This window comes from Varanus komodoensis, unplaced genomic scaffold, assembly GCF_004798865.1.
Source record: "Varanus komodoensis strain SLA01 unplaced genomic scaffold, ASM479886v1 scaffold118, whole genome shotgun sequence".
In the NCBI taxonomy this organism is placed as follows: Eukaryota; Metazoa; Chordata; class Lepidosauria; order Squamata; family Varanidae; genus Varanus; species Varanus komodoensis.
Window position 1 is genome coordinate 384720 of NW_025335339.1, and position 23846 is coordinate 408565.

The following is a 23846-nucleotide window of genomic DNA, read 5'->3' on the forward strand; positions in this document are numbered from 1 at the left end:
GACCAGCACCCTGAGGTCCCTTTCACAAGTGCTGCTCTCCAGCCACTTGTCCCGTAACTTGTACTTATGACATCCATTCCTATGCCCCAAGTGCAAGACCTTGCACTTATCCACACTGAACACCATCCTGTTGTCTCCTACCCACTTCCATAGTCTGTCCAGATCCTTTTGAATCTGAAGTACCTGCTCCTCAGTTGTGGCCACTGCTCCAGTTTTAGGGTCGTCTGCGAATTTGATCAGCAGACTGTTCACCCCTTCTTCCATGTCGTTAATGAAAAGATTAAACAGGATCGGCCCAAGGACAGAGCCCTGGGGGACCCCATCCTGACAATTCCTTACTAATGGTTATCTTCTGCTTTCGGTCAGTCAATCATGTCCTAATCCGGGCCCAATTCAAGGTGTTGATTATGACCTATAAAGCCCTAAACCGCTTGGGTCCTGGCTACCAGAACGAGCGCTTACGTCCGTATATGCCCGACCGCCCTTTGAGATCTGCGGGAGAGTCCCTTCTCCGGGAACCCTCCATGAAAGAAATTAGGAGAGTAAGTACTCGGAGGAGGGCTTTCTCTGCGGTGGCGCCCAACCTATGGAATTCACTCCCCAAAGAGGTCCGCCTGGCACCGTTGTTACTGGTTTTTCGGCGCCAGGTAAAGACCTTTTTATTTAAACATCATTTTAATTGTTAAAACATATGATCTGGCCAGGGCAACTTCTTCTTCCTTCTCTTTTCTCCTCCTATATTATTTATTTACTTATTTTATACTGATAATTTTAATTTTATATTTGTAACTCAGTGAATTTTTTGTAATTTTGTATTTAATGGTAATTTATTATGTTCTATTGTATTTCAATGTATTTTATTGTGTTGTAAGCCGCCTCGAGGTTTCGGCAAGGGGCGGCATAGAAATGTTATAATAATAATAATAATAATAATAATCCACCACAGTGCTTTGGTGTATCCCCAAACACCTCAGTTTCTCCGCCAGGATATCATGGGGCACTTTGTCAAAGGCCTTGCTGAAATCCAGGTAAACCACATCCACTGCATCTCCTCCATCCAGCCACCTCGAAACCTTGTCATAGAATTCCACAAGGTTTGTCTGGCAGGACCTGTTTTTGTGGAAGCCGTGTTGTGTGGCTGCCAGCCTCCCTTCCCTATCTAGCATCACTAGATCTCTCGCTATTATGAGCCTTTCCATTGTTATGAGCCTTTCCATTATGAGTAAGGAAGTCTCTGGCCTGAGAAAAGGCAGTGGAGATTGCGCTTGGCATGTAGGAGCACAACAAAAGCAAAAAATGGGAGCAAAAGCAGGAACAACATAAGTAAAGCAATAAGTCAGAACACAAATGAACAACTTAATGCTTAAAACAAACTTGGAACCCCAAAGTTGCTGGGCGGACAGGCACGCAGTGATGGAACGGGCCAGGTTCTTCCGGCCAGTGGACCCACCCCCCCACCTGAGGACCGCTCCAGCTCAAAAGACACAAGGCGCCCTCACCTCATTTGGGTGCTTCCGATGGAACTCCTTGATCTGCTTGAGCCGATTGTAGAACTCGGCAAATTCGTTGGGCCCTGAAATGGCGCTGAGCTCTTCCTTCCGCAACCTGAGAGACCAGAGGAAGCAGCACGACTGTCCCACCGGGCGTGCGGCCACACGGGGAACGCGACGGCTCCCCGCGGCTGCCTGACCTGCACGGCGAGCTGTCCGGCCCCAGACGAGCCCCGGCCCGGGCAACGGCCGCACGCTCGCGGAGAGAGGCCAGCGGGCGGCGGCAAAGGCAGGCCCCGGGCGGGAGAGCGCGACTCGTTCTTACCCGTCCTTGTCGTCGTAGAGGTCCCGCAGGTTGCCGCTCACCTCCATGTACCTCTGGAAGGGAGACAGAAGCGAGACCGAAGCGTGGGCGCGGGGCACGCGGCGGCGGCGGCGGGGCCCGGGCCCTCCCCCGGGAAGCCGGCGCGGGGATACTCACGTCCTGCATGGCCCGCGTGCGGTGGTCCGAGTTGATCTGGTCCCGCAGCTGCTCGGGAAGGGAAGGGAGGCGGGTGAGGGCGGCGGCGGCGGCCCCCCCGCGCCCAGCCGCCCGCCCCGCGCCCCCCCGCGCCCGCCCTCACCGTGGACTTGCGCGTGAGCATCTCCTTCACCATGACGTCCATCAGGCGCTCGCGCTCCTCGTGATAGCGGCGCTGCTGCTCCAGGATCGTCTCCATCGCGGCGGCGGCGGCGGCGGCGGCGGCGGCAGAGGGGCCCGCGCCGGAAGCAGCCCGCCTCCCGCGCCCGCGGCTTCCGCCGTCGAGGCGCCGCGCGCCGGGTCAGCGCGCCCCCTCGCGGCCCGAACGAGGCCCCGCCCCAGCCCGGCCCGCCGTGGGCGGACTGGGGCGCGCAGAGGGAGCGAGCGGGCCCAGCGGCGCTGCCCCGGGGGCCCCTCCTCTGTGCGCGGGGGCGCGGGCTGGAGTGGCCCGAGAGACGCGCCCTCCGTGGCCACGTTGGCCCCCCGCCATCGCGCGGCCCGGGCTGCGGCTAGCGGCGCACGGCGCGGCCCCGTTGCTGCGGGAGGCGGGGAAGCCCTTCCAGGGCGCTTTGGGCACTCGCGGAGCGCCCCGCCGCGCGCACGCGGCCCTGTCCCGGGGACGCAGCCTGGCGGCGGAAGTCCGCGGGAGCCTGATCCCCGGGGGAGCGATCCTCGGAGCGGGAGCGCAGTGACCGGCGCCGGGCTGCCCGCGGGGGCAGGCGGTGCGTGGCCGCGCTGCTCGCCAGGGCGCCGTCGGGGCCGCGCTCTGAGGCGGTGGAGCGGAGCGGAGCGGAGCGGGCCGGGCCGGGCCGGGCCGGGCCGGGCGGGCGCGCCTTGGGCCTGCGGGACCGCGTCAGAAAACGCTCCTTGCAACTAGGTGGCTGGGGCGTCTTCTGGTCGCCCCCGTTTGCCAAGCAGCTGCCCGCAGAACTTTTCGCATGAGGGAACGTTGCAGACACAGTTGCTCCGACAGTCTGGCTCCTCTGGCCTGCTCTTTCTCCTGCCTGTGCTCATCGGGGTGCCTAGAAGCCCTTAAGGTGGGAAGCAGGTGTGGGCAGTTGCTTCACACCAGGTGGGCTGGGGAGGAGCATTATTTTGAGTACCCCCCCTGGAAAAAGTGGACAAGTAAAGTCTAGTGGGAGGAGCACAGCGGAAGCGGGTGGGAGTGGAGATTCTAATCTTTCCTGCCTGCTGGTCGTGTGCATGCTTTTCAAATCGCGGATGCCGTTTTATTTTTAATTTGGATATTTGTACTATCTGACACATGCTCATGTTCCTATTCTAGGAACGGTAGCAAAGCAGCTCATGAACATAAATATCGACATGTAGGGAGCTGGGTAGCTGAAACAAACATGCAAACAAAAAGCAAAGTAGAACCCCCCCCCCATACCAACAGCACCCCACTGAATATCTTTGCTCTGCTAAACATGCAGGTCAGCTCAGAATCTCTGAGTTGCCCAAAGGTGGGGAAGGGGGAGAAATTGAGTGGCTGCAGGGCCAGCTGGTAGAATAGGCAGAGCCGGGAAGATCCCACTAGCCAAGAAAAAGCAAAGCTCTGTGGCTGCCTTTCCTCTCCCCCTCTTCCTACAGACACAGGAGTACCAGTGTGTGTGTGCGCGCGCGCGTGCGTGCGGGAGGGAATGAAGCCCATTCGTGTTCCCATGACGGCTGCCTGGCTGTTCACAAGCAGACCAAGTGTGGCAGCACCCTACTGCCCATGTTCCCCAGCAGCTGCTGTATGTAGACTTCTGCCTGATACTGAAGGTGGCGCACATCCATCAGGACTAGCAGGCACAGGTGGCCCTCTCCATGCATCTGTCCAATCCCGTTTGAAAGCTTTCCAGATAGGTGGCCAACCTTACACCTTGTGAAAATGAACTCTGTGGTTTCACAATGTGCTGCATGAAGTGCTGCCTACAATTTGCTCTGGATCTCCTACCCTTGGCTTCACGGAATGACCCTACTTTATGATGGGGGCGGGGGCGGGGGAATCTCCTCCTTCACACCATGCAGAGTATTTCCCTCCCTCACCTTCTCCACACCATGTATCATTCTGTACACCTCCCTCATGTATCCCCTCCCTCTTTTTTTTCCTAAGTTAAACAATCTTAGGCCCCTTCTGACTCCTGCTGTTTCTAATCTCAGCTGTTGTAAACTTTCTTCATATGGGAGTTGCTTCCCCCACCCCCAGTTGCCTTTTTTTTTTGCATGCTTTCCAGTGCTATATCATCTTTTTTTTAAAGGTCTGGTGATCAAGCTCAGTAGTTATTTAATTGCATTGATATTCTGAGTGCCGCTGCAGCAGTGATTCATATGAGGGCAGTCTGATCTTGGCACCTTTATTTGCAATGGCTTTCCTCATTATGTCTTAAGCAGAGTATGCCTCCCAGAGCACTTGGACATTCATCACTTGTTTGTGCTACAACTATTTATACTTGTTTGGCTCTTGCCCTATTTGGCTTTTATCTCTTACTATTTGCATTTTGAAATTATTATTCATGTTTTACTAATTTAGTAACATGCTGTGAAAAGCAAGGCTTTCTTGCTCCAGAGGCAGTGCAGGAGCATCCTAAAATAAACGCATGCATGTACATACGTTGCAAGCAGAGTTTGGGGGAGAGGCACAGCCCATGTAAGCCCGGCCGTTTCTGAAATGACCGACAACGCACGGAGGGCAGGCTGAGCACCCCGGTGCTGCCTGGGGGGCCTGTGGGCGTCTGGCTGGCCACCATGTGAGCAGAACGCTGGAAGAGATGGGAGTGGGCCTGCAGAGCTGTTCCTACGCTCTCAGGTACTGTGGCCTGCAGAGGTGGGCATGAAGTCCGGCCTCCAGGAGACACATCAGGCCCAAGGGCTGAGGACTGCAAGGCTTCCGGGTAGCACTTGCCCTGCCTGCACAAGCCGGATGGGGCAGGTGTGGCCGTGTGTCTGGGTGAAACTCTTTGATGTGCAAGGGACGGAGCGTGGCCACACAGCCTGGGCGAGCCCCGCACAGGGCTGCTGCGCCAGGGCCAGGCCGGCACCACTGCAGGGCCCTTGGCTACCAGGCCGCCTTCCCCAGCACCCCCGGCACCATGCGGCCAGTCCCCTCACATCTGGTTTCTAGCCACAGCGACTTCACTTACAGCTCTGAGGCTATTTCCAGCCTCCACAAAACCACGCCTTCCCACATCACCACATTGCCTCACACCACTCCCTCCCCACAAATAAATCAGGCAGGCAAAGCAAGTCATGACCCATTCGTGTTGGGAGCGAATCCAGATCTCTCCGGCCACTGGCATCTGGGCTATTTCCTTTTTTGGAGAAGAACATCAGTAATGGGATCCTAATGGCCCAGAGGTAACAAAAGCCAGGGAACTGATCTGGGGGGTGGGGAAAGAGGAGGCCCCATTCCCGGCTGGGCTGAGTGCCAGCCCCTCCCTCCCTCCCTCCCTCCTAAAGCTGTTTTGAAAGAAGCCAATTCCAGCAGCGCCTACAAATACTCCTTGGAGGGCCCCTGAACAGAAATGCTAGACTTGCACAAAAGGTACCCCCAACCACGACAGGAAAATAATTACTGATGGGGGGAGAGACCTTCAAGTGGATGGGTGGGTTGGGGGACTATTGTAATTTTAAAAGTTTGGCTGGAGCAAAGGCAGAGTGATCCCCCCCCCACCTCAAGAGCCTGTTAAAGAGAATAATTCCAGCGGTCCAGTAACATGATTTATTAGAAAAAGCCAGAAAGGGACACACTCTGGTGAAGCGTGGACCAAAAGGTGGGCACACACCTGGCCTCCAGGCAGCAACACCTCAGAAGGACCGCCCACACATGTACCAGCAGCCTCTGGAGGACAGGAGATTTGGGAGGGAGCAACAGGGCCTGGAGGGGACGCTGGCAGAGCGCCTGGGAAACGGGCTTCCTCGTGGATCGGTTTTGCATGGCGAGGGAGGCCCCACTGCTGCGGGCCTGGGGGGCTGCCTCGTCCCTGTGGGTGGCGAGAGGTGGCCCAGGCGCCCCTCCACATCCTCCCTGGGAAAGGCGTGTTGGGTCCCAAGTGCCCACTCTTGTCTGCTGCCGAGGAAGAGGCAGCTTCAATCCCAGGCAGGAAGATCCATGTTCACTGGGGTTGCACACTCACTGTGGCCTTGGGAAGTGAAGCCGGGGGGAGGGGGGACTCCTGGCATCAGTGGCAGGGCAGGGCTGGGCCACATGGGGCACAGCAGTGGTGGTGGTGGGGGGGTCTGCGCCATTCTTCACCCCGCTTATTACAAAGGCAGGGACTACCAGGGAGCAAGCTGGATCTCTCTAGGAAAAGGGGAGGGTGAATAGGCCTTGTTCTAGGAAGCAGGTCCATTCTCCAGACCCAAGATGGGGCATTCATGGGGAAATGCACATTCAGTGTGTGCATGTGCGCATGCATGCATGTGTTGGGATGCTGCTGCAAGCATGCGCACATGTGCACACACCTCTCCGCAAGGTGGGACTGTCAGTAACGGCACCCTGCTTCAAGGAACGGGCGGTGCCCAGCCACAGCTCTGCAAGTAGCCTGGGCCAGGGAAGGGGAGCCAGTGGCCCTCCACCTCGCAGCAGAACTGCTGGGGCAGAGGCCACCCTGAGGAATCTGGACAGCTGCTCAAGCTGCAGGCCAGCCCAGCCACAGAGGGCATGAAAGCGCCAGGCTGGCGAGAAGGGGAGGCTCCCTTGAGGGCCGGCGCTGTTGCTCCAGGAGGGGACTTTGGCACACAGAAAGCTTGAAGGGCAGCAGCCGCCAGGAGCTGTTCAGAGGTCGCCAGCACACTCGCGGCACAAGATCTCCTCGTTTTCAGGAATGAACCCCTTCCCCACAAGCGAGGTTGTGCAGCGGGAACAGCTGAAGCAATTGTGGTGCCAGTGGCGATCCTCAAAGGAGATGTACTTGCCCCCTCCAAAGCCTGGAAGAGAGAGAACGCATTGGCACGGGGAGCAAAACACACAACCCCACAGAAGCGGCAGTGGGGCCGGAGCAGCCCACGCTGCCCCCATCACCCTGCCTCCAGCTGGCGACCTTCATCTCAGAAATGCCCCCAGCTCGCCCTGCTCAGGGTGCATTCTGCTCACCGGTGATGGGCTTCTCGCAAGCATTGCACTTCTTGGCGTAGAGGCTCCCGAAGCACTTGATGCAGTACGGCTGGTCTTCCTGAGAGGTGAACTGCTGCCCGGCCAGGGGCGTCTGGCAGCCCACGCAGACAAAGCACTCCTTGTGCCACGGCTCATCCCGGTAAGTCACGCCACCCTTCGTCAGCGACTGCGGGCACAGCAGCAGGGTTTGCACTGGCAGGTTGCAGCGCTCCCCTCCTACGACCCGCTGCCCGCACGGTAGGTTCACGCGGGCGAGGGCCCCCACCCCCACGGGACCAACCTTCTTGCAGTGGGTGCAGCGGGGGGCGAACTTGCTCTCATAGCAGGGGACGCAGTAGTAGTCCTGCTGGTCCGGGATGAAGGAGCACGAGCCGATGGGCTGCTGGCAGCCGCTGCAGAGGAAGCAGTGCTCGTGCCACGTCTGCCCGCCGTACTCCAGCTTCCGGGAGCCTGCGGAGAGGGCAGCGGGCTGTGAGCGGGCGGGCAGGAGCGGATGCACCAGCCCCTCCCTCCGCGGCGCGGGAGGGGAGGGAGGGCGGCCCTCGCTGGGCGGCACACACCTGGCATGACCACCTGCTTGCAGGCCACACACTGCGAGGAGAATTCCCGGCAGTAGCAGTCGTTGCACAGCAGCGCCTCCCCCTGGCAGGTGAAGGGCTCATCGGCCAGCGAGCGGTCGCAGCGGAAGCAGCGGAAGCAGCCCTCGTGGTAGTGGCGGTCCTCGTAGTAGAGCTCCTGCGAGGGGAAAAGTGGGTGTCGGGGTGAGGGCCTTCCCGCCTGCAGCCAGCCGCACCACCAGACTTCCGGAGGTGGTGGAGGGGGCTACTTGCCAGTGGAAGGGGCCGGAGCTTGGCGCATGGAGGAGCAGAGAGAAACTGGGGGCCAAGCCAGACACAGCAGTGAAAGAAGGCGCCGCTTTGTTGGCGGTCACGTACACAGACCGTGACCTGATCCCCAGCACCACTTCTGCGCCTGAAACCAGCAGGGCTGAAAGCGGAGCCAGGAGACAGGGCCTTTCCAAGGAGGGCCCATGCTGCCCGGCCCCCTTTCTCCAGAGGGGGTCCGTGGAGGTGCCCCAGCGAGCTCCCACGCAGGCAGTCATGACGGGCCTCCCCTCCTCTCAGGTTGCTCCGTGGATGCCTCCCCTTGCATGTGGGGCACTCCACCCGGCCACTGTGGCCAGTCCATGAGCCGTGGACTGCTCCCTCCGCTGGAGAGCCACCGAGTGCGGGAGCCTTCTGAGAGAGCGGCTCTGCATGGAAGCCAGCCACGAGGGCTCTGCGTACTCCTCTGGGCCTGCTGCGGGGGGTGTGCTCAGTGCCCCACAGATGGCCACACAGCAGGGGCAGGCCTGGTTGCGTGTCCTCGGAAGTCAGAGCCGGGGGAAGCCAGTGATGGCCGTGCTTTGCTGCTTTCTGCTCCCAGAGCCCCTTGGGCAGTGGCAACACGCATGGCGGGCACGAGGGAGCGGAGCTGGCCAGAGCCGCAGGGGTCTGTGTCTTTTGCTCCTGAGCTGCCCAAACCTGCCCCCCCCCCGGCTTATTTCCCCTTCGGTGAGGGCAAACACCTGCTGCCCATGATCTTCACCCTGGAATCAGCTTTGGCCATCCCCGCATGTCCATCTTGCTGGACAGCGCCACCTACACAGGCCACATGGGGCGCCCTGCAGGTGAGCTGGTGAGCCCATCATGCGGGGCACCTCTGGGCACATGCTTGGGGAAGGGGATGGGGTGCGTGCACACGTGTGTTCAAGGGAAGAGCAGCCGGTCCTTCCAAGGATCGTGGCCACTCGCCCTCCACGGAGACGCCTACCGTGCACCTTGAGGGAAGAGGACTCGCCCCGCCTCGTGCCTGGCTCGCCCCTGGCATGTGGCGGAGGCTCTCGGGGACTCACCCTGCAGTCGTGCCCAATGAGCTCCTTGCACTCATCGCAGGTGTTGGCGAACTGGGCGTCGTAGCAGGGGATGCAGAAGGGCCCTTCGTCCACCTGAATGTACTTGCGCCCGTACAGGGACTCCTTACAGCCCGCGCAGTCAAAGCCTTCCGTCATGCTGGCTGACCGGGGCCCGCGCCCCCCCTGCAGAAAAGAAAAGGCACCAGTTGGCACTGATCCCCAGGCAGGCAGCTGGGCAGTATTGGGGGGGGGGGGCTGACAGGGCGGTGGCGGGCAGATGGGTTGCTTTGCCATGGCCAGGCAAGGCTCCCGCTGCTTCTGCGCAGCCACTGTGGGGAATGTGGGGCAGAGGGCGATGACACAGCAAGTGACCAAATGGCGATTTGGGAAGAGGACATCAGCACAATTTCCTGTCCAGTTTCTGGAGTGGTGCCACACGGCCTCTCCTTCAGCTTTTGGTCTCGTCCTGGCTTATTGTCTCCACCAGCTGCATCAGAAGCCCAGTCGGTTGCTCCGAGACACACCTGCCCGGCAGGGCGGAGAGCCAGGGATGCGTCAGAGGTGGAAGGCGAATCGCACAAAAGGCCAGGAGCTCCGTTGGGCGCTGTAGGACCACCCACTCCTGGACCAGTGCGGCTCTTCCGGAGAACAAAAGTGAGGCAGTGTGTGAGGAGGGACACGGTGCGCCCTCCCCTCCCACCTCTTGCTGCAAAGCAGGGTGGTGCTCAGAAAGAGGGTGCTTGGCAAAGCTCCTGTGTGAAGGGACAGGGCTCAGCCGGCCGCCTGCAAGGAAGGGCACTGCCTTTGGTTAAGCAGAACAGAGCGGATGGCAGAGGAGGGCTCAAGGCGCCCCTCCTCCTGCCAGCCTCACCACCCCGGCCTCCAGCACCTTCTCATTTATTGCCCCAGCAGCGAGGCCAGCCCAGCACTCTTGCTGCCACGTGCTCCGACTAGCTGAAACCAGGCAGCATCAGCTGTAGTCCTGGCCTCCAGGAAAATTCCAACCTTTCAACCCTTTTTCAAACAAACTGAAGGAGAGCGGGAGGGAGGGGACCAGGCAACCCATACCAGCCATGGGAGTGACTGTGCCTGGTCCACCCTGTAGCACAGGGACTAGCTACTTGGAGTAAGGACCTCCCAGAGCAGGCAGAAGAATCATACCACGCGCCCAAGATCTGCAGGGTGGGGGATCATGCCACCCCAGTTTCCTGTTTTCTGCTGTCTACTGGGGTGGGCAACAGCCGCCACCACAATCAGAAATGGATGAGGAGCTGGCTGAGCCCAAGCAGCCACAACCTGGGCAAGCAGGGCACAACTGGCCGCCTCAGCCACACGCAGCCCTGTGTCAGCACAGGGAGGATGGCAGAGGTCCCCACGCGCCCATTCTGAGTGCCTGTCTCTGGCATCAGGTATTCGGAGCATGTGACGGATTCCACTAGTTCACAGTGAATGGCAGTTTTTGCTGACAAGACAGTCATGGCCTTTTGCTGAGGAACTGCTGGGGTTCCTTTTCTGGGGGAGCTCAGCATCCACCCCAATGCTGTCCAGTCTGACAAGCTCAGGACCTTTCGGACAAGGCAACCCCAGAGTGCTCCCCGTGCATCACTGGCACGGAAGACGTGGCCATGCCATGAATTTGGTTTTCTTGGCCGCACAAGAAGATGGAGCAAATCACATCTACTGTTTGGGCCTGGATAGGCCCGGGAATGGTTGAGGTTTAGGCTCTCCACCTGTGCAAGGCCCCAGATCTGTCATTGCCACTGGAGGTGTCTCCAGTGGCTCCCAGAGGCTTCCTACCAGCTTAGGTGGATCCAGCAGAGGAGACCCTGGAGTGACTGAGAGCGAGCCATTCTGGCAGTAGTTATCCACACTCTGGAAGCCTCCTGGCTGGATTGCTTCAGTGTGTTGTGTATGTATCCCTTAAAACCAGCCGGAAACTGCCTGCTGTGATTGTGGGGTGGCAGTGCATCATCAGCAGATCATTCTCCGGCCTGACTCAAAGCTGGTGCTGACCTCGCATGTTCATGATGGCAAGGAAGCAGGGAAGGACACCTCCTCACCGGCCTTCAGAGGCTGTCCATCTCGCCCACCACACAGGGCTCTTTCTGCAGTCCCCACTCACTCCTCAAGCCCTGCCCTCTTGCCTGGAGGCTGCTAGGGATTCAGGGAGAAGGGATGGGAGGACAGGATCGGAGAAGACAAGGCAGTCTTCTGGAAAGGCCCTTCCTGTGCGAGTGCCACCTTCAGAGGAGCGCTTGGTGGCCACCTGAGAGAGAGGGCCATTTCGGTGGGGAGCCCCATGTGGCAGAAACCCTTTCCAAGGGCAGCGAGTTTTGCTCCCACGCTGCTCCTCTGCTGGCAAGGAATGCTTTCTGCAAAAAGTGCTGGGCCAGCGAGTGGGAGGGCTGGCTTGGGTGCTGCTTTCTAATCTGAAATCGTTATGTATTTAACAGGGTGGATTTGATTTAAACCATATCAATTCAAATCATGATTTAAATCAGTAGTCAGTAAGACTAGATTCAATCATGGTTTTCTATATAATTTGCAGACACACCTGCACACAAAGCTGCATCATCAAAATATTAATAATACCGAGCATCTGTGACAATATTTTCTAGATAGAAAAATTACCCAATAATCATGCAGAAACCTCTGGGAGAGCATGACATTGTGAATGGATGAATGGAATTCATTTATCAAAAAATTTAAACATTGCATGAATATACAGCCTCATGTTACATAATTAAAAACTAATCCTTATTTCATGATGAACAATCTTTGGGTTATGATGCATCTCAATCAGAAAACTATTTTAGATATTTCCTCAAAAGCATTGTATTAAAAATCCAATTTAAATTAAAAAATCAAATTTTGATCTTTTAATGCTTTTTTTTATCCACCCTGGTATTTAATGTGCCTCAGTGTACTGTGTCTGTCAGCCAGGGTGCACATGCAAATGGGGCAAGGGGCAGCCGCAGTCGACTGGGGGCTGGCAGGCACCTGCAGAATTGGCCTCCCTTCGCAGGCCAGAACAGGTGGCGTGGAAGTTGAGGGCAGCCCGGCTGGCACAGCTCTGCTGCCCGGTGCCCCTTCCCCAGGGAAGGAGCGGGGCAGGCGGCTCGGCTCTGCTCTGTTGCACTTGGGCTCCCCGGCAGACGCACCAGGTGATGTGCCTGGCAGGCTGTGGGCCTGCCCGTCAGGTGCCGTTCAGCCCACAGGGGCCCTGGGCCTCCCCAGCGGAGCTCTCGCCCGCCACTCTCCTTGCTCAGCCACCCACCACCCTCCTTGCTCAGCGCTGTGGTTTGCCGGCACTGCCCTGGGGGGATCCCCTGGGGGAACTGGCGCCCTCTTGCTGACTCCCACCACGGGGACTCTTTCCCAGACCCCGAGGTGGGGAATGGAGGGGGAGGCCTAAGCCGCAGTGCCACCATGACCTCAGGCAAGCGCTGCCCAGGTCCAGCTGCAAGTGGCTGCCACCAAGTGCCATCTTCGGCACCCCGGTCTTGCCCAGAGCCCAAAGGGCCCATCCCTCCAGATCTGGTGAAAGCGAGAGCAGGGAGAAATCCAATCCGTTGTTGTGAGCCGTCCTGAGACTATGCAAAGGACGGCATAGAAATGTTTTAAACAAACAAACCTGTGGGGAGTCCACGTCCAAAGCCACTCTCTGCGGTGCCTTCAGCTTTGGGGCTGCATGGGCAGGGGAACGAGGCAACCGTGATGCATTTTCCAGGCAAGGCCTCTAGCTCCCACCCCTTCTTCAAAATACAGAACACCAACTGGGCAGGAAGTTACTTCAGTGACTTTCCATAGAGCTAGCTGAAAAATTCAGGCCATCTGTTCTGCACCTCTGCACATGCACGCACACTCGCGGGTGTGGGCGCACGCCTGCCTTTCTTTTAAAGGAAAAGGACACCAGCTGCGCAGCTTCAATGGGCTGCTGCGGCCAGGAGGAAGCACCGAGCGCCTCCCCCCTCCCCGAGAGGAGGCCAAATTTCCATCACACAGCTGAAATTTTCCAGAGCTGGTGAGAGCCGCGCACATATCATCTGGCCTCGGCTGCAGTCCCAGCACACCCGAGCCGACTGCAGATCCGTCCCCACCAACTAGGACACATCCCTGCGGGGACGAGAGAGCCCATCTTGCCAGGTTCTCTTTCAAAGAGCCCCACGGAAGAAAGAGCACAACTCGGAATTCCAGGCCCCGTTCAGAGCACCAGGCGGCGTTGACTGATGGTTGTGCAGGCAGCAGACCATTCCTTTAAAAATGCTACCTCTTGCTGCTTGGCCAAGAAATGAATGTGTAGCAAGCCTTCTATTCCTTTGGGAAATGGCTGGGGCCTTCTTGAAATGTTCAATCCGCTCAGGCCCTTTTAGCCAGTATGAGGAGAGCCCTGCCAGCAAGACACACCAGAAGCAGGCTCAGAGCAGCACACAGCAAGGCCCGGCTTCTCCCAGCCAGCGAGGCAGAGCAGGAGAGGGAAGTGGCGCTTTGCCCTCAAGCTGCACGGCGATGCCCTGTGCTCGTCAGAGGCCAGGCCCACGCACAGAGCCTTCAGGAACCAATGGAAATAACCGGGGAAGCCCGGGCAGGCCTGCGTGGGCAGCCAGAGCCTTCCTTACCCCGAGGGGAGCACAGCAGTGCGGCATCAGCCGCCCACCAGGGTGGCACCACAAGGAGATCCAGGATGCACCCCCTCCGGGAAGCAGCAGGGGACCAGCGGCTCTCCTTACGATCCCAAGCATCAATTACCGCCAAGCCGCATGCCATCTGGTTGGGCCCTTCCTGGATTTCTCAGTTACACTGGCAACCAAGTTGCCCTTCTGTTCTGGGGTTTTCAAAACCCTGCTAAAATTCGATGCCCGACTGCCCGCCCTGCCACTGGGCAAGGCGGGATCCTTGCCTAATGAGTGGCGATTTATTCGGAGGGGATCCCCCTTGAAAGCAACTCCAGGGAAGATTCTCTTGCACATGTCTCATCACAGAGTTGCTACTCAGACCTTGGATGTCAAGGAAGGCGCCACGGAGCCACATGGTGGGTTTGTGCCGCTTATGGCCACGGAGACTGATGCCCATCAAGGTGGCTACTTTCATGAAAAGTGCAGGGACACAGAGGTGGGCAGCTGGCAGGACAGTCAATGGATATGCCACAGAGCTCAAGAGTGACGAGCAATGAACTTGGAGCTGGACATGGTCCCACAAGAATCTATCGAAGTCTCGTGTGCTGTTGTGCTCTTACTTTCCTTGCTGCCCTGGAATTCCTGCCGACAGCTAGACGAGTGCCTGTTTGCTCAACTGAAAGACTGCTCCCAGTCACTCACACAAGCACAACATCCAGTGGCCCCAGTTCCCTTCCCTACATGCTAACCTGCACAGCCATGCCTTCCTTTTCCTGCAAACAGAAAACTTCCTCCGGCTTATGAGGGTAGGGCACATCAGAAGCCATTATGAGACTGCAACAGAAGGGAACGTTCAGTTCAGAGAGGGTCTGGCTAGCCCTGGCAACTGCCTCCATGTCACCATTTTTGGTCTCAAGCCATGTTCTGCGAACACTGATGCCTGCCTTGGCCAGAGGGAAGCATGAAAAGGAACCTTCCAGGCTTGAGCTCAGTCTGTGGGACCCCTTTTCAGCAGGATGGTGCTTTCCAGGAGGTTCAGGGCTGGGCTTCACAGAGAGCGCAGTGACAATCTAGCCCCAGGAAGTCTCTGAATGGCAGTCAAGTTCGTGATATTTTAGCACCTGCATCTCAGTCAAAGCCCCTGACCTTCAACACCCCCTTTATCCCCACAGGAATCAGAAGAGGCTTCTGTCCAGCTAGAGAGTGCAAGCATGTTTGGGATTCATCTGGAGTCAAATCCAGATTAATCCCGTTCCTGTCCTTTGGTGAGTCACCCTCTTCATTTTCTCTAGTGACTCTTGGGGCACAGTGCGGCTGGCAGTGGGGCAGTTTGGGCCCCAACTCTGTCTGTGGGCTGTGATCCTCTGCCACCAAGCCCTTTTCTCTCAGTTTCTGCAACACTCCGACTATTATGGAATTGTCTATTTGCTGCAGGAAGGCCCGCCATTCCCCATGATGCCTCGGCTGGCGAAGGCACCAGCAACGTCTTTCAGCCTAGAAAGTACGGAGAATCTTCTTTCCTGAGCAAGGAGGAAGCTTTCTTCTCCTCAGCTTCTGCCTCAGTTGCCTCCTCCCCACCAGGACTGCCTGTGGTGCAAGCCTGCAACACACAACATACATACAACATACACAACCTTGGCAGCACTGCCTCACTCACCTCAGCTGCTCCCCATCCAGCAGCTGTGCAGGAACCTTGCAGCCCACTGGATTTTCCCCTTCCCACAAATAAGAGGAAGGCCCAAAAGGATGGCAAACCAACCAACTGCAAATCAATGTTATACGTGTTTCATGCATGTATCACTGCAGGTCTCTGTGTTGCATGTGTTCTTGTCTGTAAAGTACAAGCATGACTATCTATGCCTAATCTACCTCTTTCGAATACATGCACTGGGAAAGTACAGTATTTGGTAACAATTGCATAATCCTCAAATGGTGGAAAATAGGCCCATGTGCACTTCAGCTTGCAACACACACATTGTCTGCCGCGCCCTTCCTATGCTTCAGCCTCTGCAAGGGATAAAATCCAGTGGAATCCCAGAGAAAAAGATCCTGGTAATGTTTGGAAGGGGATCCAGCCAGGCATTGGCAGCCCAGCAAGACAGAGCGGGAGGGTAGATGCAGCAGCTGCTTGTGGGGAGGTAAAGTGATCAACTGGGAAGCCCACCCAGCCCCCTGCCCATGCTCCTGGCCTCCACCACAGCACCCACTTCCCACACATGCCCCCAAAGCTCTGTCCAGTGCCCTAGACTGTTGCCCCCTGGGGACACCATCAGGCACCCTCCTCTCCCGAGCCTGGGCACCGCACAGAGCCCCCGGGGCAGCACAGGGATAGAGGGCGGCAGGCAAGGTGGACAGGAACGTCTCTTGCCTGCCAATGCACAAGCTAGGCTGGAAAAAGCATGAGGAGGTCTCGGCAGAAGGCCTAAAAGCAGCAGGTGGAAAAGGGCAGCCCATACTATGGGCAAGGCACCAGGACAAAGTCCAGCTGCCTGGAGCCTATGCTGCGCCCACGTGACGGGACACAGGGGACCCCGCTGAAGAGCGCCTAATCTGGAGCTGGTATTTTTAGTCTGGGAGATGCCAAACATTCAATAAAAGCAAGGAGAACCGGCCTCAAGTGAACAGCTGCTCTTGACAGAAGGATGCAGCCTGCAGGGCCCATCAAGGCTGGTTGTGCTCCCTGGAAAGGGACCAAGAGCTCACACAGAACTGGGGCATCCGCAGAAGGCACCAAAGCCCCCCCAGCTGGAAGAAAGGCTCTCCCGGGGCAGCCTTCTGAGGCTGCTACTGAGAATTCAGCACCTGCAGGGGGGCCCTTTCCGTTCGAGCCACACCAAGGATGTTGCTCCATGCAGGGGGCCGTTCTGCAAGAAGCAGGCCGCCCTCCGCCATGACCTCCTCTGCAACAGGCTTAGAAGGGGGCTGCAGGAGAGCTGAGCAAGAAGGTGGCCCTGCCCGCTCCTCCGCCGCAGGACACATGCAGTGGCATCATCAAGGATGGCTCTGCGCAGCTCATGGAGACTTTTCCTTTTCCTGGGGTACTGCAAAAGATCCAGGAGGAAGCATTCGCAGCTACCATTCCTTCACGAAGCTGCCATTCCCAGGGACCTGCTGGGCAGCAGTGGGACGCGTGTTCTTAGTCCGGCTCGGCAGCGCAGACGTGAGCACAAAGGGAGCGCCCAGGGTCACCAAGAGAGCACGGCTCCCCCGGGGAAAGGCAAGGAAAATTCCTGAGCAGGCCCCTGGTCCACTCAGGGAGCCACACAAACTGCTCTCAGGGGACAGGGCAGCAGAATGGCCTGGAGCTGCTGGGAACAGTCCAGGGAGAAACGCTGGGCTTCTGCTACTGGTGAGATTCTCCTCTCCCAGGAGGCAGCTTTCTGAAGTCCCAATTCCTGCGGCTGTGAAAAGGAGGGCTGCAAATGCCTCTGGCGAAAGGGCAGTGAGCAGGAAAGTGTGGCTCGGGGACACTGCAGGACTAACGACTCCTTCTCCAGCCGACCAAGGGGCCACTGGGCAGACTTGGCCTGAAGCTGCCCTCCAGGCCCACATCGAGTGCTCCCCTCCCCCTTTTCGGGTGGGGGAAACAATGACAGCTCCAGTGCCAAAGCATCTTGGGAGGCCCGGTGGCGATCCCACCGCGAGACAGCCCGGCCTCTTGAGCCATCTCCCCTGCCATTCCCAGGAAGAGCAGACAAGGGCTGAGGCCTGCAGAGGGAGCATTCCAGCAGGCTGAGACAGTCTGACTCAGGAACGGAGCGGTGCTGTGGTTGCCACAACAGTGGGAAGAGGCTTTGGCGGAAGCCAGCCCCAGAAGGCTCGGGGCAGGGCTGGGCACTGCACAGGATGGAGCCACGAGGGACACGTCCCTCCACGGAACGGCAGTCTTGAGGGACGTGGGGAAAACGCCGGACCGCTCTGAGAAGCCACCCCGGGTCTCAACCGCAGAGCACACTGGGGGCTATTCCAGGCATCTGTTTCCATCAGCCACGGCCGCCACGGGCAATGGTGAGGGAAGTGAGCAGGGGAGGTGGCTCAAGAGACCGGGGTGTCTCCTGGGGAGACCTCCACCCGGTCTCCGAAGGAGCTGCCGTCCAAGAGCAGCAGGGAGGGCACTGTAGGAAGCATGCCAGGGGCCCTTCCCGCTCGGGGCCTCGTGCGTGCACCGCCCAGCAGCTCCACGGGGGTCACCGGGCTTGCCCCCCGCCGGGCAGGGCCTCTCCCCCGCCTCTGCACTGGCCGCCGAGGCACGGCCGGATGCGGTGCCCCCGCAGGCAGCAGCAGGCTGGGCAGCAGCGCACGGCTGGCCTTGGATGACCTCCCAGAGCCACGGGCCCCTGGCCGGGCTGCTCGACCGCTCCGCTGTGCCGGGGGCCCTTCTGAGGCAAACGGCACTGCTGCGCCTGAGCAGCACAGGCAGAGGCGCGTTGCCTGCTGGGTCCCGCCCAGGCCAGGGGAGCTTCCGGGGAGTCAGCCAGGGTCTTGTGCTGTGGCTCGGTGCCTTCAGGTGGAGGAGCCGGGGGCTCCAGAAGCTCCAGGTGCTGGGGCCAGCAGCGCCTTCAGGCAGGCGAGACACACCTTGGCCCACGGAAGCCACCATGGGGCTGCCCAAGAAGCGCCACAGGCCACGGCCCCTGGCTCGCAGTGGGCAGGGCTGACGGCGGAACCTGCCAGCCTGCTCTGAGAATCCCGTTTCCTTCCCTCGAGAGCACAGCACTTTGCAGGCTGGGCCCTGGCTCTCCGCACAGGCCTGGGGCTGAGCCATCCGGTCAAAAGAGAGGGAGCGCACAGCCTGGGGTGCTTCCTGGGGAAGCAGCATGAGCAACAGTCATGGCCCAGGGGCCTTCGCTGGCCGCATCCTGCTGCACAGGCCCCGCAGCCATTCTCCTGCAGGCATTACCCCGTGTTGACTAGTTCATGTTCGCTTTGGTTGACCATTTCAACAGCCACCGAAGGAAAATCTTAGTTTGCACCGTCAAACCTGCCTCCAATAGAGAGAATGGCTCAGCTCCCCTGGCCACCTGCCAGATCCTAAAGGACAGAAGATAAGGGCAGCAGGCAGGCTCAGGCAGCAGCTCTTTGCAGTACGGCAACTCCACAGCACACACGGCCTCCTCCAGGACCTTCTTGCAGAGCACGAGGGTGGCAGGCAGGAGGATCAGTCGGGGCAAAACACGTCCCCATTTCGGTCCTGCGTTTCAGAAGTCGGCATCGGGAAGACTCAAACTTGTCCCATTAAAGTGCAAGTGGGCAGAATTTTTTTGTAAGCTGTTCCAAGATGCTAGTAGTGGACAGGTTAGAAAAGCTTTTAATTGATCGATCGATCGATCAATCATGTGCCTAAACCTCATGAAAATAACTGTTCCAGCCCCTATTGGTAGGAATCCTGAATTTGGGTTTGGAGATGCCCGATGTCTTTCTTTGGGAAACAAATCTGGCGACGTGATAAGAAGCAGCAATGCACATCTTTGCACAGAGCCAGCAGCTGCGCCAGTAGCATGCGCTAGAGGACCTGGAGGCATGGACTCTGGGAACCCAGTGCTCCCAAATGACCCCCCCCCCCCAATCCTTGCAGGGATCACTAGGCTTAGATGCATTTTGGGGTAGGCAGACCTTTGTTTGCTCCGCACGGCATCCTTTTTGCTGATGCCACTTCTGCGCTTTCAGTGTAGTGCTCAAACAGGTACCCAAAAGCACATTAAGCTGCCACAAAAGTACACCACAAATGCCAAATTCCTGCTGCCCTCAAGACAGGTGAGTCACAAATACCACCCTGAATACTCCAGTTCTACTATTCACTCCCCACCTCCAAGGTGAAGGAGCAATACATATGCAGAGCAGGATCTTTACATAAACGCACTGGGATATCACAAAAATTTGGGGTAGGCTCTCTTTGGTGCCAGGATCACTATGTTTGCTTGCTTGGCTCACAGCCTTTGCGAGTCACCCATCTCCCAGGAGTTGGGATTATTTCACTTCCAAAAGTGGCAGGGTCTTTGGAACCTTTGACCTGCCCCTCCCCCAAGATACTCCCTCTCTTCCTGCAAGAATGTATCCCAAATGACTGCAAGAGAGCATGAAATGAGTGCCAAGTGTGCCCAGGTTTGCTCCTTCAGAGCTGAGAGTCTTCCTGGGCAGCCTAAAACCCAAGAATGTCACCGGGGGGGTACCAAACAGGCACATCTGTTACAAGACTGGTGCCAGCCGAATGAATCCATCCACCCCATATCCTCTGCAATGAGTCCCTTTGCCAGAGGAGCCTTCCACGGGGTCCAGCGGAGGCGAGGCCGTGGCAGCCCTGAAGCACTGCTTGCAAAAGCCTGCGACTCAGCACAGGGGCAGAACATGGTGGGGCGCAGCCTCACCAGAGAGGAGGGGGGCCGAGTGCAGCACGGGGCCTCTGCTAAAAGGGCACCTGCTGAGCTCACAGTGCGCCCAGCCCTCTTCCTTGCTTGCCTGGAGGTTTGTGTGTTGCGCTTCTGCACTATGCTGGATAGGCTGAAGGCTCTCTGGGCCATTTGCGCCTGCAGCGGCCATCCAAAAGGACAGCTGGAGGAAAGGCCTCCCATTCTGGGCAGAGGGAAGGCACCCCTACTCTGAGCGGATGCCAGTTCGCTCCCTTGTTTCAGCTGCTTTTAAGAAGAGAGAAATAGTGAATAGTAGCTGGCGAGTAAAAGGAATACACACTGGACTTGTAAACTCTAAACCTTATTTGGAATTGCAATGTTTACTACAAAAATCCTAAACTGGTTTTTTTTATTACAAAACAAGATAGCTATGATGAAATCTAATCATGAGCAAACTGACATTTGCAGGGCAAGCCTAGAGTCCCCAGAGAGCACGGGGCAGGGGGCAGGCTTGCTGGGATTGCCAGTGCTGGGACCAGAAAACCCCACGGGCACCGACTCTGGAGATCTGCACTCAGAGCTGCCCAGCATTGTGCTGGCTGCTTCCAAGGGTCCGGGGAGAAGGGAGAGAGGAGGGCACCCCCACCACAGCACGTCACATCACAGTGGCACCCCTCCCCTCCCCATTGAAGCTGCGACCTTACCGCTTTGCAGGATGGGGGGGAACACAGGAACCCCCACCTCTCTGCACAGGATGCTGCAATTACTTTAGCGTATTTCATGGGTGCCTGCAGTCCAGAGAGTTACAAGCATCCTCGGAGGGCTGGGCCATGCAGTCTTGTAAGTGCAAACTAGCAGGTTACACACATCAAGTGACTGACCCGTGGATGGTGGACACTCATTTAGCTCTTCCCTTACAAAATGGCTCTGCCCATCCTGACCACCGGCTCTTCCTTTTGGGTAGTCTGGGCTTTGCCAAAGCTGAACGCCCGAGCACCTGCTTGGCATACAGAAGAATGCAGGCTCCATGCTGGCTGGGGCTGAAATGCCCCTGCCTGCGAGCACGGGGGGGGGGGGGGCACTGCACAGCTGCCCCTCGTCCGAGACAACAAAGGTGGGCTGGATGGGCCAGTGTGGTGTTGTGGTTAAGAGCACAGAACTGGGACTCAGACGATCCGGGTTCAAGTCCCCGCTCAGCCATGGAGCCAACTGGGTGGCTCTGGACCAGTTACAGACTCTCAGCCCAACCTACCTCACAGGGTTGTAGTTGTGGGGATAAGATGGAGGAGAATGATGTAAGCTGCCTTGAGCCCTTTGCAGGAAAAAGGCAGGATATAAATCGAAAAATAAATAAATAAATGGGAGGATGGACTGGCTTGGTCTAAGGCAGCTTCCCACCCCAGTGGTGGCACTCTGATGGAAGCAATTCCCCCTCCACCGTTGCACACCCACAAAATCCAGGCCTTGGAAACCCTCACAGCAGATTTCCAGGTGGCCCAGAGGACTGGGGGAGGTGGGGAGAAGGTTGGAATTAACCCCATGTTTCTCTGGCTAAAGCAGCATGTAAAAAAACACAAGCTAGAAACTATAACTGTTGCTCTGCACTTACATGGAGGTGGAACTAAGCCAAGAGTTTGTGAGGTTGCCAAGATAATGCAGGAAAGGATGGTCAATGGCCAGATGGTTAGGAAGAGAGATAAAAGAATACGGTGTTGTAGCAGAAGAGGAGCGAGTCCCCGTGTTCCAGCCTGCTTTCACTCTGCTAGTGCATGAGAGGCCTTCTCTGCAAATGTACCCTTCTTTATTTTGCTCAATGCCAGGCTGAACTGGAAATGAACATGTTCTACTGATCACGCTTGTGCAGTCGCTTGAGAAATATGTGAGGACCCATCAGGGGTAAACTCAATTCGACTCACTTTGTCCTGGTGGTCACCACAGGGACCCTTGACTAAGGGTTCTCCCCGGACAGGCTTTCCCCTGAGAATGGATCGCCCAGAAGCCCTGCAGTTCCCTAGGAGAGGACCGGGCAGGCTGCCTGAGGGACAGATGGGGAACTGGGGAGCAAATGGGAATCTGCCCCCCACCCCTTGGAAACGAAGGCCACACACGTGGGAGGGGTTCCTGTGTGGCTGGAACACGGGAAGCCACTCTAAAGTTTTTGCAAGGACCCAGTGACAGGAAGGAGCGGGGCCCCTTGCTTAAGGCAGAGGCCGAGTTCGGGAGCAGAGCAGTCGTCTCAAGTCCCCACTCAAGTCAGCCGACTCAGTGGAGACAGCCGTCACCATGAGCCCGTCACCTCTGCACACTGCTCAGGCGGGGCTCCTTGTGAGTCACCACAGAAGGCCAAGCCTGTTCGCCGCTGGGCCGCCCAGCAGGAGCCTTTTTGCCCTGCGTATCCTCACGCCCTGAACATCTGGCAATCCCTGAAATCATCAGCAGGACCCTTCTGTCTGTCTGGGGGTGGCCGTGGAAACAGCTATGCAACGAGGAGGCACAAGCTTCCCTTTTCTTCAGGAAGCAAGTAAAAAAACCAAACAAACCGAAGTGCAAGATCAAAGGAAATGCTGCAAATTGCATACATCTGGAGACACTGGAAATGTGGCACAGAGATCATGTTTTTCGGGGGGGGCAGGGGGAAGCAGCAGTGCCACATGAGGAATTTGCTTACTCTGATAAAAATGCCACAGGTGGTGTTTCTTAAAATCAGAAGTTAACCTTTAGAAAAAGCTAGATAAATTGATTAGAGTAACTTCTTTGCTCAGCAACTTACAAAGCAAGTAAAAGAGCTGGAAGAAACATTGCTTAGATTCAGTTTAAATAAGCAATAAGCCAAATGTTTACATTTAAACAAACTGTCTCTCATCAAATTAGTTAATCTAGTATTTGCAAACTCTGCGGTGTGAGCTTGGTATTGGCGCATCAATGTTTTTAGTATTTCATAGGGGTTTTGCTCCCGTTTGTCCACTGAAGAGCAGTTGAGGGATTCAGCTGCACCCATCTGCAGTTGCACCAGTTTCCCCTTTCAAAACTGGTTTTGGAAATCAAGGTTTTAGAGTTATGTCGAGGACCACGCTCGATGCCATCGATTAAAAAAGCCTCTAGGACAGTGTGCATCCCACGGACACATTCCTCTCCGCAAAATGACTCCAGATTCGAAACTCTCCCTCGCCCTGGGGAAATTTACATGAAAACCCGAATTCCCTCGTGGCGTGAGAGCCCCAAGCACAGGAGCGGGAGCGCGGTCCACAACACAGAAAGCCGCAAGTGCGGACGCGCCCGCACACTCGCCCCGCACGGGCGGCGCTCGCGGGTCGACGGCGCGCCGAGGAGGCAGCGCTCCAGATGCCTCGGCGGCGCCCGGCAAAGCGCCGTGCAGTCGGGGCGCAACGAGGCTTCCGCTCGCGCCGAGAGCGCGCCGGCAGCGACTCGGCGGCGAGGCCTCCCGCTGCCGGAGGAAAAAGGCCGGGCCGCTCCCTTCGGCGGGCAAGCTGCGGCGTCTTCCGCACGCCAATCACATGCACGGCGCGCTTCCCTCCGGCGCCTGCAGCCGCCCGCTTCTCGTCCCCGCTGCCCCGTCGGCGGGCGCGGCTCACGGGCCGCCCAGCGGCAGCGCGAGCAAGTCCCGCCCGAGCTCGGCCCGGCACAGGGCGCCCCCGCGGCGGCGCGGGGAGCCGAGCGCCTCTTTGTTAGCCGCGCGCGCCCCTCCGCCATCATCGCCCAGAGCGGCCCCGCCACCTTCGCCGAGCCCAGGGACGACGCCCGCCCCAGCCCGTGCCGCGCCTACCTGCAGCGCCCGGTCCCGGTCCCGAGGCCGCTCCGGCGCCCGGCTTCTTCCAGCGACCTACGGCGCCCGTCCTCCCCGGCGCGCCGCGACAGTCGGG

At 57.9% G+C, this 23846-nt stretch overlaps 2 protein-coding genes across 3 annotated transcripts in view; both read right to left on the reverse strand.

The window, feature by feature from the left end:
• The window catches only part of SF3A3 (splicing factor 3a subunit 3), a 10596-nt gene extending 8337 nt beyond the window's left edge, over window positions 1-2259 (reverse strand). For both annotated transcript variants that reach the window (XM_044421349.1, XM_044421348.1), the window contains exons 1-4: window positions 2114-2259; window positions 1972-2019; window positions 1816-1868; window positions 1500-1605 (exon numbers count right to left, since the gene is read on the reverse strand). In XM_044421349.1, the coding sequence (XP_044277284.1) occupies window positions 1500-1605; window positions 1816-1868; window positions 1972-2019; window positions 2114-2209 (303 nt within the window). In that variant the 5' untranslated portion in view covers window positions 2210-2259. The remainder of the gene's footprint in view (window positions 1-1499; window positions 1606-1815; window positions 1869-1971; window positions 2020-2113) is intronic.
• Window positions 2260-5699: 3440 nt separating this feature from the next.
• On the reverse strand, window positions 5700-23846 carry FHL3 (four and a half LIM domains 3). Its single transcript, XM_044421350.1, has 6 exons — window positions 23750-23846; window positions 9003-9184; window positions 7669-7843; window positions 7389-7558; window positions 7088-7274; window positions 5700-6921 (listed from the first exon to the last, which is right to left on the reverse strand). Exons 2-6 carry the CDS (start codon window positions 9156-9158, stop codon window positions 6770-6772), a joined length of 840 nt encoding a protein of 279 aa, XP_044277285.1. The 5' UTR covers window positions 9159-9184; window positions 23750-23846; the 3' UTR covers window positions 5700-6769.

Bases quoted from the DNA above. Each gene is read 5' to 3' on its own strand.
- FHL3 (XM_044421350.1), bottom strand. From the start codon at position 9,158: ATGACGGAAGGCTTTGACTGCGCGGGCTGTAAGGAGTCCCTGTACGGG. The intron at 7,559-7,668 runs GTGTGTGCCGCC...CCCTCTCCGCAG, and splicing joins CAAGCAGGTGGTCATGCCAG to GCTCCCGGAAGCTGGAGTAC. The intron at 6,922-7,087 runs GTGAGCAGAATG...TCTCTCTTCCAG, and splicing joins TTGCGAGAAGCCCATCACCG to GCTTTGGAGGGGGCAAGTAC.